The sequence below is a fragment of the Corvus kubaryi genome, unplaced genomic scaffold, assembly GCF_017639235.1.
Source record: "Corvus kubaryi isolate FWS band 111438036 unplaced genomic scaffold, C.kubaryi_AGA036_p1.0 split1-37173, whole genome shotgun sequence".
Lineage (NCBI taxonomy): Eukaryota > Metazoa > Chordata > Aves > Passeriformes > Corvidae > Corvus > Corvus kubaryi.
In genome coordinates this window covers 93,405-108,989 of record NW_024582074.1, presented here as the reverse complement: position 1 = coordinate 108,989, position 15,585 = coordinate 93,405, and the positions used below count along the sequence as shown (strand labels likewise).

Sequence of the window (15,585 nt, the reverse complement as noted above, 5' to 3'; positions counted from 1 at the left end):
TTAGAGAGAATTTTTCCTCATCCTAGACAGATGTTTTCTTGTTTTGCTGATTCTTTGTTTTCTCTCATAGTAAACATTAGTGTCTGTTGCTTACTTAAAGTTCTTTTTGCTACAAACAAGAGTAGTTTTGCTTATGTAGCTCCCACTACAAATTTGCTTTAGGATACAGAACTTAATCTTGGTTTCATCACTGAAATATTGTACAAAATAATTCTCGGATCTTCTGTTCCCCCCGAAAAACACATGCAAATTACTTTTAAATTAAAAGTCTGATATATTAGATGTCCCATAAGCCCGAATCCAAAGGATGAAGGTGTGGAAAGGCAAAATCTACCTCCAGTGTGGATTTAGCAAAGCAGGTGTGTGTGCACATGGCAAGCCCCAGTGGTTTGAGGGCTGTTTTGTACAAAATGAATCATGTCCATGATGACAGAACAGTTCTGCAGATACACACAGTACCACCTGGGAATAACTTCTTTCAGTATGGAAGCAAAGCTGTCCTTAAAATTATTTATTAAATAAAATAATATTAAAACAAATTACTGGAAGAGCTAATTGTAATTAAAAAATAAAATAAGAGAAGAACAGAGAAACCAAAGCACTTTTAACAGTTTACAGTGCCCAGATACAGTAAACAACTGTAGCAGTATTTTCATGCCAAAGTGTGTTTCACAACAGCCTTCCAAGGTTCTGGCTATCTTACCGTTCCTTTATGCCATATAGTAAATTGGACACAAGCCCTGCTCTAGGTGAAAAAGGGTAAAGAAATCCTGCTCCCCAGTAGCAAACACAGCTTCCCACCATCTAACAGCCATGCCACACTGCATGCCTTGGTCTTGGCAAAAGAGAAGTGACCAATTCCATGGGACCAAGGTGTGCACATTACCAACAAACCTCCTCCTTCCAACAACAACTGAACCTTATTTGGAGTAAAACACAATTCCTTCATGTCATTCTTCTCAGACCAGCCCCTACCACTGTCCTTCACAACAGCTAAGTTTCTTTGCTTTTCTGCTGTTACAGTTTCTACATCCACCATGGGAACCCTCATCATTGCTTGATGCTTTAAGTGCTGAAAAATGTACTCTATACCTACACAGCTTCTGCTAAAAGTCAAACAGCTAACCATAAGGCTCCAATAAAGAACTAAAAGAGAACCTAGATATTTGTTATTTTTTTCCTGGAAATCTTGTCTTCATTCAAGTGATGTTAATTTTTCAATAGAATCATCCCAGGAATACATGTAATTAAAAACACATTCGTGGTAACAGAACTGCCCCACTTGAGGGGCCCCTTGATCCCCTCATGCCTGGGACATCCCCACAGCTCTCCCTGTCTTCACATCCCCAGGACTTCTCACTCTTTTAACTACTTATCACTCTCTACTTGACAGGAGGTTGTAGGCAGGTGAGGATCAGCCTCTTCTCCCAGGCACTAGGAACAGGACAAGAGGAAATAGCCTCCAGCTGCACCAGGGGAGGTTTAGCTTGGGCACCAGGAGTCGTTTCTCCACAGAAAGTGTGATCAGACATTGGAATGGGCTACCCAGGGAGGTGGTGGAATCACCATCCCTGGAGGTGTTTAAGAAAAAGCTGGACGTGGCACTAAGTGCCATGGTCTGGTTGACACGGTGATATTCCGTCATAGGACGGATACGACGCTCTCAGAGGTCACCACCCACCTAAGCGAGTCTGTGTCTCTGTCACCGCCCCCCGCACAAGCTCCACAAACCCCGACCGGCCTCGCTCCGCCCTCAACACCAAGAAGGCGCCGGCCCGCCCCTCAGGACACCCGCGCGTGACGTCACTGCCCCGCCCCTCCCGCCCAGGCCGGCGCGTGCGCGCGGGAGGCCCTGTTCAAGGTCAGCGCGGCCGCTGCCGCCGTCGGTTCCGCCCAGCGCGGTTCCGGTTCCGGTGTGCGGACGGGGAGGACATGGCGGCGCTCGGACGGGTGTCCCGCCTGCTGCTCGGCGCCGCTGCCCCGCGCTCCCCCCCGGCGCGCGGCATGGCGGCCGCGGCACACGAGGGCGGCGGAGGTAACGGGGCTCTGCGGGGCGGGGGCGGAGCCAGGGCGCGCGGCGCTGCCCTTGACAGCCGGTGCCCTTCGCTGGGGGAACGGGGCATAGCAGGCGCTTGGTGTGAGCCCCCGCCGGGGCACCGGGGCTTAAACCGTGAGCCCGGATCCCTGTTACAGACGGGGAGGAGACACGCGCTTGAGCGTGGGACACAGCGTTCATTAGCGCCTCGTTAATGCGCTAATTGTATTTAACGTGCTATCAGGTCAGTAATGCTAATGAAAATGGTGATTGTTGTTCTAATTGCTGTCCCGCTGCCCCCGCCCAGCCCGGATGTGGAAGACGTTGACCTTCGTGGTGGCGCTGCCCGGCGTGGCCGTGTGCATGCTGAACTCCTACCTGAACGCACAGCACGGGGAGCACGAGAGGCCCGAGTTTGTGCCCTACACCCACCTTAGGATCAGGACCAAGGTACTTCCACCTGCAATGTTTAGGAGCCCTCGTTTCCTCCATGGCTGCAGAGCTTCCTCTGAGATTGTCACAGCATTTCTTTTTCGTTTGCTACATTGGCTGTGATATCAACTCATGGCTGTTTTTGAGGCAGTAAAAGTTTGTCACAGCTCTGATGAAGTACCCGTGGTATTCACAGGCCTTCCCACCCCAAAGTGATCCTCCCAATGTCTTGCTGAAAAGTTTTCAGTCCTAAAGCTGCTGTACTTAAACTAATACAGATCTAAAAGCTAGCAGTGGAGATGCTAAATACTCAAACTTGGGGTCCTCATAATACAGCTTAAAGTTGATCTTTAAGTAAGAGCAAAGACTGTGCTGTTTATAGACTGTGACTCCCAGCCAGCTAAGGGAGACAGTTTTCCAACTCTTGCTTCCTGTGTCCTGGGAGCCAGCTTGCTTAATTCACCAGCCTGTTGAGCTGTGTGATCATAAAATTATTTAGGTTTGAAAATACTTCCAAGATGGAATCTAGCCTGTGACTCATCTCCACCCTGTCAACCACATCATGGCCCTAAGTGCTACCTCTAGTCTATACCTAAACACCTCCAGGGATGGTGAGCCCAGCAGCCTGGGCAATGTATCCCAACGTTTAACAACCCCTTCTGTGATGAAATTCCTCCTGATGTCCAGCCTAAACCTTCCCTGGCACAGCTTGAGGCTATTTCCTCTTGTTCTGTCACTAATGGCCTGGGAGAATTGATGTTTGAGTCTGTATTGCTCTTGGTTTCTGATGCTTGAGGGATTGTTCAGGAGCTGCCACTGGCTTATTTTCTTTCTTCTTTCAACAGCGTTTCCCCTGGGGTGATGGGAATAAAACTCTGTTTCACAATCCCCACACTAACCCTCTTCCAACTGGTTATGAAGATTAAAACCAAGATCCTGACCACAGCCAGAACTTTGGCTCTCCCCATCTTGAACGAGAAAGTTGAGTGGGATCCATCATTTCATGGGGTCATAGTTTCAGAAACTGCATTTCTTCTGTGATGAAGCTGAGTGGTGGTGGTCTCCATGTGTATTTGTGATGGGGTCCTTTAAATAAACAACTCTGGACATGAATTTCGGATTTGACTTTGTTTGTTAACCTGAATTCTTAGAAGTTTTTTAGTTCAGTGTTTGCATAAAGCATTAAGATTTCCCAGAGGACACAGTGTATGAGCAAAGGGGGTTGACTGCCTGAATGTTAACATATGTTCCTGTGTCTGATAACACAAACAACGGGAATGCACTTGGCATAGGACATGAATCAATTTCATATTCTTCATGCCTGGTTTAGCTGATGACTCTAAACTCACAGCCAGAACAGATATGTGGATTAAAATTCAATATATACTGAAGCACATTCTCCATCATCAGCTTTTACAGTATTTATTAACAGTCATGAAGGTGGTCTTCTCTTGGTTCTTCTGGCAGACGGAGTGGCAGCAAAGATGTTGAGCTAAGCTCTGCCTTTACACTGTTCACCTTAAGCTCTGAAATTTTCAGGTACATCAGCACATATCTTGCTCACCACTCTGCTTTCCATAAAGCTGCAGTCTGCACCAAAGTCTCTCACACAGGTTTTGCAGAAGAAAACACAATTTTGGCTCTACTGCTTATGTCTGTATAATGTGTACTGTGTCATGCAGAAGCTGCTTAAAGTAGAAGGGATTAATGAGCCAACAGCCTGGGCCTGTGCCAGTACAACCTTAATTTTCAAGTTTTTGCTCGCTACAAGTCAACCATTTCCCAGTTCTTTCTATAACTTCTGTATTTTTTGGACGGTATGAAACTGAGCTCTCTCTCAGCTATCATTAATTTGGTTCTTCCCAAAAGGTAGAATGCAGCAGCTGCTTTGGCATCTTGCTGTTGAAAGGAGTGGTGGATAGCAAGAGAGAATCTCATAGTGGGTACTGCAGGATGTCCTTCCCCATGTTTCCATATGATTTTTTTCATCTGCTTACCAGTAAAAGATTGCTGAGAAAAGTTTTGCTGTGTTGAAAGTACAAGGCACTGATGGGCACAGTTGTTTTAAAGCTGACAAAATCACATTACATGTAGCCCTACATGAAGATCACAGAAGAGCAAACTGGTTTTGTGTGTTATTCCTTAAAAAAGAAAACCTACATAATTGTCTTCAGAATGCTATTTATAGATCATTCCCTTAGATCACTGTTTTCATTTATATCTGAGTGACACAGCACTTTGCCAACAGCTTGTTTCTTCAGTGCTATGTTTACCCCCTGTGCTGACACTAGGAGCTCTCTGCACCTGAGAACAGGAGTGCGGCTCACCTGAATATGTGACTGACATAGGAACAACAGCCTCAGGCTGCAGCAGTTCCTGATGCTTTGCACAAGGCCCACAGAACTGTGGGGGTCTGTGAGGGGGCTGTGGTGCAGGCAGGCCAACTATAATGTTTGAGAACTGCACCTTTTTTAGGCTTTTTAAAAAGTAAAACCTTTAAATAATTAGTAGAAATTAAAAGCAGAGAGTGAAGCTTTCTTTTTTCCTCACTCTAATTCTAGAATTAGGAAGCTGACCGATCTTTTGTCCCCAGGCCGTAATATCTTTTACTCTTTCACCTGTGTTGGTGTTAAGTAGGGGAGCAAGCTTTGCGCCATCCCTGTCTGAGGATCAAACCACATGAATGTGTAAAGCTAAAGGAGAGAGAATTCAAGTTTGTGGTTGCGTCAGTACCTCAGAAAAGGTTGAAGTAACCTCTGCATTAAAAGTCTTCTCTTCAGCTTCTGAGCAGGCCAGCTCTGTCACTCCTAGAGGTCACAATCAGACTCTACTGCACAGTTACCTACTTGAACAAAATATAACCTGGTTGTATTTATTTTAGCCAAGCTGTTGCAGGTCCAGTAGTGCTTTTAAACCATCTCTCTTGCTGACACAGAACAGTGCTTAAGCCCTTCAGCTTTCAGGATCACATGAAACCAACTTCACCAAAATTCAGCAGCATAGAGATGACACAAAGTATATCAACTCCCTCCATATTCTTCTTAAACACTTTCAAGTGTTATATAAATAAGCAAAAGAAATCAGCCACAAAGAAACTATCTCAGCCCACTCCAACCCATTCCCCCATTACATTCAGTAGGAAGTTAGTTCACATGGATTTTTAAGCCATTAGATGCTGAACCACCAACAACTTTCACTGGAAAGGAGGCAGCAGTTAGCACATGATCCAGTCTTTTTTTTCCTTTTAACTGTTTGTTTTCACAAGCAGAGAACATTTCTCACTTCCTATAAGGGAGTTAACAAAGGTCTTCTCCAGGTGGCATCCACGGTACACCTGGTGATGGTGCTTAGTCCAAAGGCTTGTATTAGTGACTCCACCCGTACAGCCAACATCAAGAGGAGTTTTCAGTTTTTCCTTTACTCGGGCCCATGAACTCCAGGCCCTCAATGGGTATGTCCTTCTCCTTGATTGCTTTCTGAAAAGAGGAAAAAAGAAAACCAAATAATTCAACTTGACGCTTCGTTATAGGGCTACATGATGTAATCTTTGGTACAAAACACAGAATCACAGGATCAATTAGGTTGTAAAACACCTCTGAGATCATTGAGTCCGACCTATGACCCAACAGCATCACGTCAACCAGACCATGGCCATGCCCAGTCTTTCCTTAAATGCCTTCAGGGACACTGACTCCACCACCTCCCTGGGCAGCCCATTCCAATGTCTGATCACCCCTTCTGTGAAAAAATTCCTCCTGATGTTCTACCTAAACCTCCCTGGTGCAGCTTAAGTCTATAACCTCTTGTCCTATCGCTTGTTGCCTGAATAGAAATTATCTAAAAAGAAATGACCTAGAAAAAGTAGTCTTAAAGCTGGTTTGAATAAAGCTTCAGTGTTAATGAAGGACGTACTGAGAACTCACTGAACTATAGTCCGGATCGTACAACAGAAACGTGCTGCAGCCTCTACAGAAGCAGCCTTAAGAACTTACGTACAATAAAATTAGGAGACACCTGTAAAATATTCCATGTCATGACCGACAAAGGGCGAGATAAACCCAGAGCTGCGTGTCGGGGTCACTGGTGAAGGCTGAGGCTGCTCCTGGGGTACCAGCACGCCGGTAAGAAGGGTCAGAGCGGGGGAAGGACGCTCGGGCAGGGAGCGAAGGGGGCCCGGGGCCCCGGGGCCGGACGCACCTGCACGCAAAGTTGGTAGCGCTTGAAGAGCTGCCCGCAGGGGTCGCCGGCGCTGTCGCCCTTGAGGAACTTCTCGGCGAACCAGCGGTTGAAACACTGGTCGTACTCGCGCTTCAGCTCCGTGCACGCCTCGCCCACGCTGTTCATCGCGACGGCCGCGCCGGGACGGGCCGGCCGCGCCGCCGAGTGACGCGCGTCCGGCGCGCGGGTGACGCCACGCGCGGATATGTGAGGTCACGCGGCGGTGGCGCAATGCGAGCGCTGTCCCTCGAGCGGTGGCTCCGCGCCTGGCGGGCCCTTCCGCGACGCCCCTCACGCCCGGCGAGGTGGCACAGCGGGCACCGGCCGCAGGTACCGCCGCGGAGCCGGTTTGCCCCTCGCGAGGCAGGACAGTAGAAACAGGATAAAACAAGGGTTAATTTTCCACGAAAGTAACAGGAACCAGCGGGTCCCTACCAGTAGGTTGGATTTGATGACCTTAAAGGTCTTTTCCACCCTTAACGATTTTAGGATTTTTTGGTAAACTCTGGGTTTGACGTATAATAAGTTATTTCTTAAAAGAAAGTAGCACTATTAAACTTGTTAATTTCTGACTTTTTTGTCCATATTGGTGCTTTTGTGCAGCAGAAAGTGTCGGTGGAAGTGCTGGACCACTTGGAGCACCTGGCCCTGGTGGATTTCCGGGATTCGGAGGCCGTGGAGCGGCTGCAGAAAGCTGTCCAGTTTGCTGATCAGCTTCGTGAAGTAAACACCGACGGCGTGGAACCGATGGATTCAGTGCTGGAGGACAGGTGGTGTATCACAGCAGTCTCCTTTTATCTGTTAATGCATCAAGCTGTTAGCTTTTGTGACCTTTTTTCCCTGGGAATCATGATGCATGTGGCCACTTTGCTCAGAATGTCTTACTGTGCTTTTGTGGGGGATAAAGTTGTCACTGGGACATGATTTTTATGTGTGAGCAAAGTGAAGGTGAACTTCAGTTCTTTAATCTGTGTTAATTGTCACCCTGCTCCCCAAATACCTGCTAGTGGCATTCTTGGGTGCTTCAAAATGTTCCAGTACTTGTCGAAGTGTTTATTTAAGAGACCAAAACCAGGTTTAGACATAAGCCACCCTTCCTACCTCATATTTACAGAATAGCTGAAAGACAGCCAGTAACCTTTGTCCTTCAGATGTCTGTATCTTAGAGAAGATGATGTGACAGAAGGCAACTGCACCAAAGACCTGCTGGAAAATGCCAGAGAGAAAGTAGAGGAGTACTTTGTAGCTCCACCAGGTATTGACTTTCTTACAAAAATCTCTTAATCTCACCTGAATTAACCTGAAGAATATAACCTGCCATAGCTGCATTTACTTTCAGAAATACTAGTTAATAATAGGGAGTACTAAAATAAATTGCTGTAGCCATCTATGTAAAATAATGTGCAATTTATTGGTCCAGAAGCAGTACAGAGGCTGACCTGATTCTGAAGTTCTGCACATGTTGTGAAATTCCTTAGAGGAAGTCAGACAGGACTTACTTTCCTGACTTTCTCAGGATATTTAAGCTGCCTGTACATGGAGTAAACTGGAGAAGCACTTCTGTGCCAGAGTGTCCTGCCCACAAGGTAACTTACAGCTGGTCCCACACAACTTGTTTTTTGTTTTCTCTCAGGTAACATCCCTTTACCAAAGCTGGAAGAATGAGACACTTTTCTGCAGGGCTTTTAGTGACAGCCCAGAGCCCAAATGCCCTTTCAGTATTTTATTTGGGAAAGCAAAGTTTTGTGCAGTCACAGCTGAAACACCCTGGCACACCTTTTGGTCAAAAGAGCACTTGCAAGACAGAAGAATGAAGATGTTAAAGTCTAGTAGTGCTGCTGAAATATTCAATGTCTGTGCAGCTGGAAGGCAGCATGGCAGATGACCTTGGTGCTTTTATTTGGCAAAGTGAATTTGCTGTCTGGAGGTGAGAACAAACCCTTGTCCCACTCTGTGCAATTACTTCATTATTTGTTTAAGCATCCATAATATAGTCACATATATGCATAAAACATGTAATTACTATGATACCTGAATTCTTTCAGTGGTATTAAAATAAAGCCTTTGTTTAACACCACTAATCCAATCCTCTGCAAAGCTGTAACACTGTATTATTGCTTTAGTGTCAGACTTGTCAAGATTCAGACCCTGCAAATGCTGAAGTTTTACCAATATACAAGCTCAGCCTAAAAGAAATTTATAATGTGTATATAAATCATAACAAGGAAAGACTATCAATCAATCAATATGATTGATACCACAATCATATTAGCAGATAATTCCCGCTTTGAGAAGTTCCCCCTTGTTCTATCCATTTTGGCCTCCTCCTTTGACCACCAGAGAGAATGAGGACGATATTATTTACATAGAAGAAGGAAGAGGAATTTGAAAGTGAACTGCATGGCTGCAGGAGCTTTTAACCCAAAATAGCATCAAGTAACTATTTAAAGGCACCAGCTAAACCAACAATTTGGACAAGATGATTCCACATTCCCAATGCAGCACAGGCCAAACTTAAAACTGCCAGTTCAGTGCTGCTCCCACACACTCCAGGGAGAGAACAGACTGCCTGATGCTTGTTCCCTGCAGCCCAAACTGCATTTGAAGTGGAAAACACACATTTCCTTAATGAAGGGGTTTGATGCAACTACACGAGTAAGGGCATTGCAACCTTGACTCAGACACCTGCAACCACCAAAACAGAAAAGCTCACAGACGGCGGATGAGCTGCCTGTGGGGCAGGACGAGTCAGTGTCTTAGTGGGTCTAATGTGGTGGTGCTCAGCCCCACGGGATGGTGCTGAACCCCACTGGGCCCTGGCTGCACTTTGAGAGAGGGAGAGACACCCCTCATGTGCTGGTTCACCTGCATTCACTGCAGGACTCAGTAAATGGATCCAGTTTCTCTGGAGACCATGGAGATAACCTCACTTAAACCTGCTAACGTTTTTCCACCACCACAAATCTGTACATATAAAATTGGATTGGAAGCCCTTGCATATAAATCCCAGGTTTACAAAGAAAATTTCAATGTGGGGTTGCTTCACTTTTGTGGAAAGAAAAAGAAAATGGAAATTGTTTTATTGCTAATAATGGTTATTTTATGTTTTGGTATTAACTAGGAGCCCCAGTAAAAATCTTTATTAATACAGTGATACATTGTGCAAGACAGACTAAAAAAACAGCTCACGCGAAAAGTGCTTACAGTCTAACCTCCATCTGTGAGAGGAATCTCATATGCCTTATCCATTACCCAGATTTCTTAAGCACCTCCTCTACCCCAGCTATCATCTCCTGTGTTTGTTCTGCATTTCCCTGCAGCTCTGTCCTGAGGGAAACTGTAGTTTTATATTCTTGATTAACAAGTAGGACTCTAATGTCTCTCTGTAAAGCCATGTATCTCAGGCTTTAATGTTTCTCATTAATGACATGTATCTCACCCACACTGACGTTTCCTGCAGTCGTCATTGCAATTGTTCCTTCAGCAAACCATTTCTTAATAAATGCAGAGAAACTTGCCTGCAGCTACCAAACACAACCACCTCCTCAGAGATTCATGGGTATTTCTGAAGTTCAGTGTAAGCACTTGGAAGATTGTTAAATGGTTCCATTCTGTCAGCACAAAACTGTCCAATACTCAAAGAACTACTGCAAATGCTGCAGATACTGAACACAGTTCTGTAAATTAATTACTTACTGTGGCCGCAAGACCATTCAAAATTTCTTCAGATTTCTAGCACACAAAGTTGTGAACTGTATCTCTCCTAATTGGAATGCTAAAATCTGGGAGTCAGGAGTTACTCCTGAGATATTCTAGAGTGACAAAAGTATTACATTATCCAGTTTCAATATTTCTGGGGGCAGTATATTCTTCTGAGCGTTGCAGTGGGGATACTGCAACACGCATATATCAAACCAGGAGTCCCGTGGAAAGGAAATATATATGGACAGACAGATTCTTGCTAGATGTTTCAGAGATGTTTATTTCTCCAGCTGCATGGCCGGGGCTCTGCTGAGGAACTGCTCCAGTCACGGGACCAAGGGTCCCTCTGCCCGCGCAGGGAACACAAACCAACCAGTGGGAACGAGGCTGAGCAGGGGCAGGGAAACCCCGTGTCTGTGCCCTCAGGGCCCCTCTCCCAGGGCTCCATGGCAGGGGAGGGACCCCAACACCTCACCCGTTTTATTTTAATAAAAGGAGAATGAAAACAACTGGATAAACATAACAAGAACAGTTTCAAAACAAAGCAAGCCGCCCTCCTGAGTCTTTAAATGTCCAGTCAGATTCTGTGGAACATCTTAGGGCTGACAGAAGGGAGACAGGACTCTCTGAGCATGCTTTGTGGGGAAACTGAGGCAGGAGAGGGTTTAACTTCTTCCCTCCCCCTTTTCATCCCCCACTCGGCATTGGAAAGGGATTTTTGGGGAAACAATTGGCAAAAGCATGGTTTTGTGAGGGAAACCATGGATGAAAAAACGGATTGGGAATACACTGGGGGTAATAGGACATAGGGTAAAAGGGAAAGGTGGGATTAGGAAAGGGAGACTGTAGGGGGGGTTTACAAGGGAGATATTGTCTAACATGACTACGATTTTTAGCATATATACTGCCTTTTACAGGAACACCATCAGGCCCAGTGACCTGCGATGCTTGTAACCCTTTTCTACCTCGTATAATTTTGAATTCCACTACCTCTCCATCTCCCAAGCTTGGGATGCATTTTTCAGGGTTATTCTTTTTAATAGCAGTTCTATGCACGAATATGTCTTGCTGGTTGTCACACCTTGTTATAAAACCATAATTTTGCTTAACATTATACCATTTTACTATCCCTAAGGTCTTAGTTACTATGATCTTTTCCTTTTTCCGAGTGGCTGCTGTTTTCTGTCTCGCTGCGTCTTTGCTCTCTCCTTCAGTCGCTCCTGTGTTGGAATTGTCGGAGCTGCTGGGCCGGGCCGGGCCGCGCCGCTCAGTTCTCCGTGCGTCGCCTCCTCTGGTCGCAGCTTCGCTGCCGCTGCCAGGCGCTGTACCCACGTCTCGGCTGGGCCCCCGAGCGACAACCCCCCCGCGCTCCGCTCCAGCGCGCGTCTCGGCTGGGCGCGGCTCCGTTCTACCGCCACCGCCGCCAGCCGCCGCCCGCGCGCCGCCCCTCTCGGTCGGGCATTCACAGGGCTCGCTCCACCACGCGCTGTGCTGGGCCGTGCGGGTCCCGCCGGGTCCCGCCGCTCCCGCCGCACCTCGCTCCGCCACCGACACTGCGGCTCGCGTGGCTCCACCCGCACGCGGGAACTGCCTCGCTGCTGCTCGCAGAACACTCGGTGCACGTGGCCTGGGCCGCACGGTCCCTGCGCCAGGCTTCCCTTCGCCAAGACACAGCTGACATTGCTCAACAGTCTCAGTAATTAAATAATATTCACGAAAATATTCTTCCATCGGCATATATTTTGACTCCAGTATTAACTGTGTCCAAACGGTTTTCCAAAAGCCCTTCGTAAGAATTAAATCCCAAGAAACACAGAAAAAGTTCTTAAACAACCATGCCAGGAAGTGTTTCAGTTCTTTTTGAGCTTGAATCAAGCTAAAATTTACAAATCGTTGTTCAAGAATCATTTTAAGTTTAAGATAAATGTCCATATGCGGCTCTGAGTGCCAAGAGTCTTCCCACGGTTCCTCCATAGTTTAGATATGGAATAGCAAAGCAAAACCAAGAAGAGGAATCCAAAGTTTCCAGGGTTTACTCACACAAATCAGTCGCTTAGGGATCGGGGATCGTTCTGCTCTCAATTCTCCACCATTATGTTGCAGTGGGGATACTGCAACACGCATATACCAAACCAGGAGTCCCGTGGAAAGGAAATATATATGGACAGACAGATTCTTGATAGCTGTTCCAGAGAGATGTTTATTTCTCCAGCCACATGGCCGGGGCTCTGCCGAGGAACTGTTCCAGTCACGGGACCAAGGGTCCTTCTGCCCGCGCAGGGAACACAAACCAACCAATGGGAACGAGGCTGAGCAGGGGCAGGGAAACCCCATGTCTGTGCCCTCAGGGCCCCTCTGCCAGGGCTACACGGCGGGGGAGGGACCCCAACATCTGAGGCTGCCTTAGAGTTTGCGAAAGCAAAGGGTTGCTTGCAGTTATGTTACTTTTGCTCTGAATGAGATTGAGCAGGTAACTACACTGTATGAATATGAAAAATATATACATTTCAAGTGAGGTAAATGCTCTTGAGGTGTTTTGGTTTTATTTTTTTTTTTAATTTCTACAAGGAAATCTGAGTCCTACCAAGCAGTATTTGAAAATTTATTTTAAGTCATCCTGTGCTGTTTGCTATAGACATGGTTCAGAGTCCTATTATTAACAGATCACCAGCTGTGGAAGACTCCAACAGCAATGTTCTATCTGCTGACAAGAGTGTAAGTAGAAAGTGCCCCAGGGAGAGTGAAACTAAGAAAACAGACCACTGGGGACCTACCAAAACATCTTGCTTCATTTAAACAAAAAAAGAAACCAAAACAAAACCAACCCAACCAACTAACCAAAATAACCCCCAAACCAAACACAAACAAAAAAAGGCAAGAGTTGCAGAAATAGTGAGGTCTGCAAAAGATGGTGTAAATGTCTGATAGATTTGTTTCACTAAAGGAATAAAGTTTGCAGCTGACTTGATCATACCCAGTGTCATAGGTTAGCAAGCATAGTCCCGGAAGGGACGTCCTTGCTAAGGGGTGCTTACAGTTTCCTCTGGGAACTGATAGAACCTATCAGCTGGCCAGTTTGAATATGGACAATTCTCTAAGCCACTTAAAGTTGTGATCACCTCTGTGATCCACATTTAAGAATAGGCAAACTCCCCCTCCAAGCTCTCTCTCGTTTCCGGTGCTGGGACAGGTGGCTGCGGGCCCCGTGTGGGGGCCAGCGGGCCCGGCCAGGCCCTGCTTGGGCCAGGCCGGGCCACGGCCATCCTGGAGTCAATGGACCTGTTCCAGCCATGGAACCCCCCCACTGCCTTGCCGTGGGCAGCTGGAGCGGCTCGACTCTCCCCCCTCTCCACTGCGATAAGAAAAATTCAACATTCCAGCTGCAAAGCTGCAAGGCCGAGGTGAGATTAACCCTTTTATTGCTGTGAAGAGCTGAAAACCTGAGGGAAGAGAGAGGAGATGCTTAAAGCTGAAATTCTGTTGTGAAGCTATGATATATCAGAGTATCCTGTTGTAATTTCATGAAGATATGGGGGGTGGAGTGTTCAACTCGTAAGCAAAAGCACCTGCGCTGAGATAGGCAGATGCTGATGCAGCTGTAATTGCATGAGAAGTTTGGACAGGGAGAGATGAACCAGATGAGGACTTTTGCTCCAAACGGGAAAGGAGAAAACCTCAGTCCCTAGAGATACTCCCAGAGATAGTCCTAAAGATGAAGATGATGAAGACCCTTTGCTCCCAGGGAAGGAGAAGGGCCTCTGCTTTTGTTTCTGAACGGCTCAACCTTAAAATTGTACCCCAAAAAACTTCAAGAGTGGACCCTCGAAGGCAGTTGCGGGAAAAGCTGCAAGTCGGGGGAAAGGACTCACACGCAGGTAGAGAGACTCCTCTTCCTAAATGGACTGAACAATATTTGGAAGTGGGCGGCTGTCTCGTTGTGATAATGTTTTCATAGCATGAGCAAGGAGAGACTTCTCTTTCTAAATGGACTGAACAAGGTTATTATGGAAGTGGTAAACAGACTGAACATCTTAAGGGTTGTCTTTGAACATTGTCAGTGGGAGAAGGGAGGAAGGTGGGGGGAGGAGGAGAGTTCTGAAGGTGGTATAATTTTTTTCCTCTTTTAGGTCTGTTAATAAACTTCTTTATATTCTTTCAAGTTTGGTGCCTGTTTTGCATTTCTCCTAATTCTTATCTCACAGCAGATAAACAGTAATGAGTATTTTGGACCAAACCACTACACTAAATTGGTGTTTCTGCCCGGTTACAAACCGAACCCGCGACACCCAGTAAATATGGGTCAGAGATTTCGATCAGAGGTCACTGAATTGAAAACACACAACTGAAAACAGACAAGTGAACAGGACAGATGATCAAGTGTCATTTACAAGCTATGGAACTCCTTCCTTCAGCATGGGTGGGCTTCACTCTCAGTAAAGGGCATATTACTGAAACAGCTACCCCAGGTAATATCCCAGTATTCTTTCAGTAATATCACATACTATTGAAAGGGCTATTCCCAACAAGAGCTTGTTTCAAAGAGAAACAAAGTCTGTTGCAGAGATAATTGGTTAACGTCAGCATTTCTGTGATCCAGGCTGGGGCAAGTAATAAAGTGGCTTTTGGGGCCCATATATCAACTATGGAAAGGTGTTTTACAGGAGCTGGTGGACATATTACAATGCCTTGGAGACTGAGCATACTTTAAGGAACAAGTTTTTTACCTAGGATCACCTGCTGATGCCACACAGAATCACAGAAATAGATTGGAAAAGACCTCTGAGATCATCGAGTCCAACACCACCATGTCAACCAGACCACGGCACTCAGTGTCATGTCCAGTCTTTCCTTAAACACCTCCAGGGACAGTGACTCCACCACCTCCCTGGGCAGCCCCTTCCAGTGTCTAATCACCCTTTCTGTGAAGAAATTCCTCCTAATGTCCAACCTAACCCTCCCCTGGCGCAGCAGACGAGTAGCACGGGAGCCAGGACTGAAGCTTTGCATACACAGCCCAAATCTACGTGATCATCCCAAAACATGCGCCCTGTGCTCCCGTTACCTCCCCGCATCCCGCCGGTCGCTAAGGGAATGGACGCGGCGCGAGGCATCCCGGGCCGCAAGACAACGCTGCAGTAAAGGCCTGCCGGGCGCCGCGCCGCAGCCAATGGGCGCTCGGCGGCCGGCAGCGGTGGCCA

General features: G+C 46.7%; 3 protein-coding genes across 3 annotated transcripts; 2 read left to right on the top strand and 1 right to left on the bottom strand.

The window, feature by feature from the left end:
- Window positions 1-1,886: 1,886 nt before the first annotated feature.
- Window positions 1,887-3,580, top strand: LOC121676888 (cytochrome c oxidase subunit 6A1, mitochondrial). Its single transcript, XM_042053918.1, has 3 exons — window positions 1,887-2,035; window positions 2,343-2,485; window positions 3,313-3,580. The coding sequence occupies exons 1-3, from the start codon at window positions 1,933-1,935 to the stop codon at window positions 3,391-3,393; spliced, it is 327 nt and encodes a 108-aa protein (XP_041909852.1). The 5' UTR covers window positions 1,887-1,932; the 3' UTR covers window positions 3,394-3,580.
- Window positions 3,581-5,310: 1,730 nt separating this feature from the next.
- TRIAP1 (TP53 regulated inhibitor of apoptosis 1) lies at window positions 5,311-6,874 on the bottom strand. Its single transcript, XM_042053919.1, has 2 exons — window positions 6,665-6,874; window positions 5,311-5,943 (listed from the first exon to the last, which is right to left on the bottom strand). Exons 1-2 carry the CDS (start codon window positions 6,809-6,811, stop codon window positions 5,860-5,862), a joined length of 231 nt encoding a protein of 76 aa, XP_041909853.1. The 5' UTR covers window positions 6,812-6,874; the 3' UTR covers window positions 5,311-5,859.
- Window positions 6,875-6,883: 9 nt separating this feature from the next.
- On the top strand, window positions 6,884-8,766 carry GATC (glutamyl-tRNA amidotransferase subunit C). Its single transcript, XM_042053917.1, has 4 exons — window positions 6,884-7,015; window positions 7,289-7,455; window positions 7,837-7,940; window positions 8,319-8,766. The coding sequence occupies exons 1-4, from the start codon at window positions 6,917-6,919 to the stop codon at window positions 8,348-8,350; spliced, it is 402 nt and encodes a 133-aa protein (XP_041909851.1). The 5' UTR covers window positions 6,884-6,916; the 3' UTR covers window positions 8,351-8,766.
- The last annotated feature ends 6,819 nt before the right edge of the window (window positions 8,767-15,585 follow it).

Coding starts and splice junctions, on each gene's coding strand:
- LOC121676888 (XM_042053918.1), top strand. CDS start 1,933: ATGGCGGCGCTCGGACGGGTGTCCCGCCTGCTGCTCGGCGCCGCTGCC. Junction 2,036..2,342: donor GGCACACGAGGGCGGCGGAG/GTAACGGGGCTC, acceptor GCCCCCGCCCAG/CCCGGATGTGGAAGACGTTG. Junction 2,486..3,312: donor ACCTTAGGATCAGGACCAAG/GTACTTCCACCT, acceptor TTCTTTCAACAG/CGTTTCCCCTGGGGTGATGG.
- TRIAP1 (XM_042053919.1), bottom strand. CDS start 6,811: ATGAACAGCGTGGGCGAGGCGTGCACGGAGCTGAAGCGCGAGTACGAC. Junction 5,944..6,664: donor GCTACCAACTTTGCGTGCAG/GTGCGTCCGGCC, acceptor TCCTCTTTTCAG/AAAGCAATCAAGGAGAAGGA.
- GATC (XM_042053917.1), top strand. CDS start 6,917: ATGCGAGCGCTGTCCCTCGAGCGGTGGCTCCGCGCCTGGCGGGCCCTT. Junction 7,456..7,836: donor GATTCAGTGCTGGAGGACAG/GTGGTGTATCAC, acceptor TTTGTCCTTCAG/ATGTCTGTATCTTAGAGAAG. Junction 7,941..8,318: donor GTACTTTGTAGCTCCACCAG/GTATTGACTTTC, acceptor GTTTTCTCTCAG/GTAACATCCCTTTACCAAAG.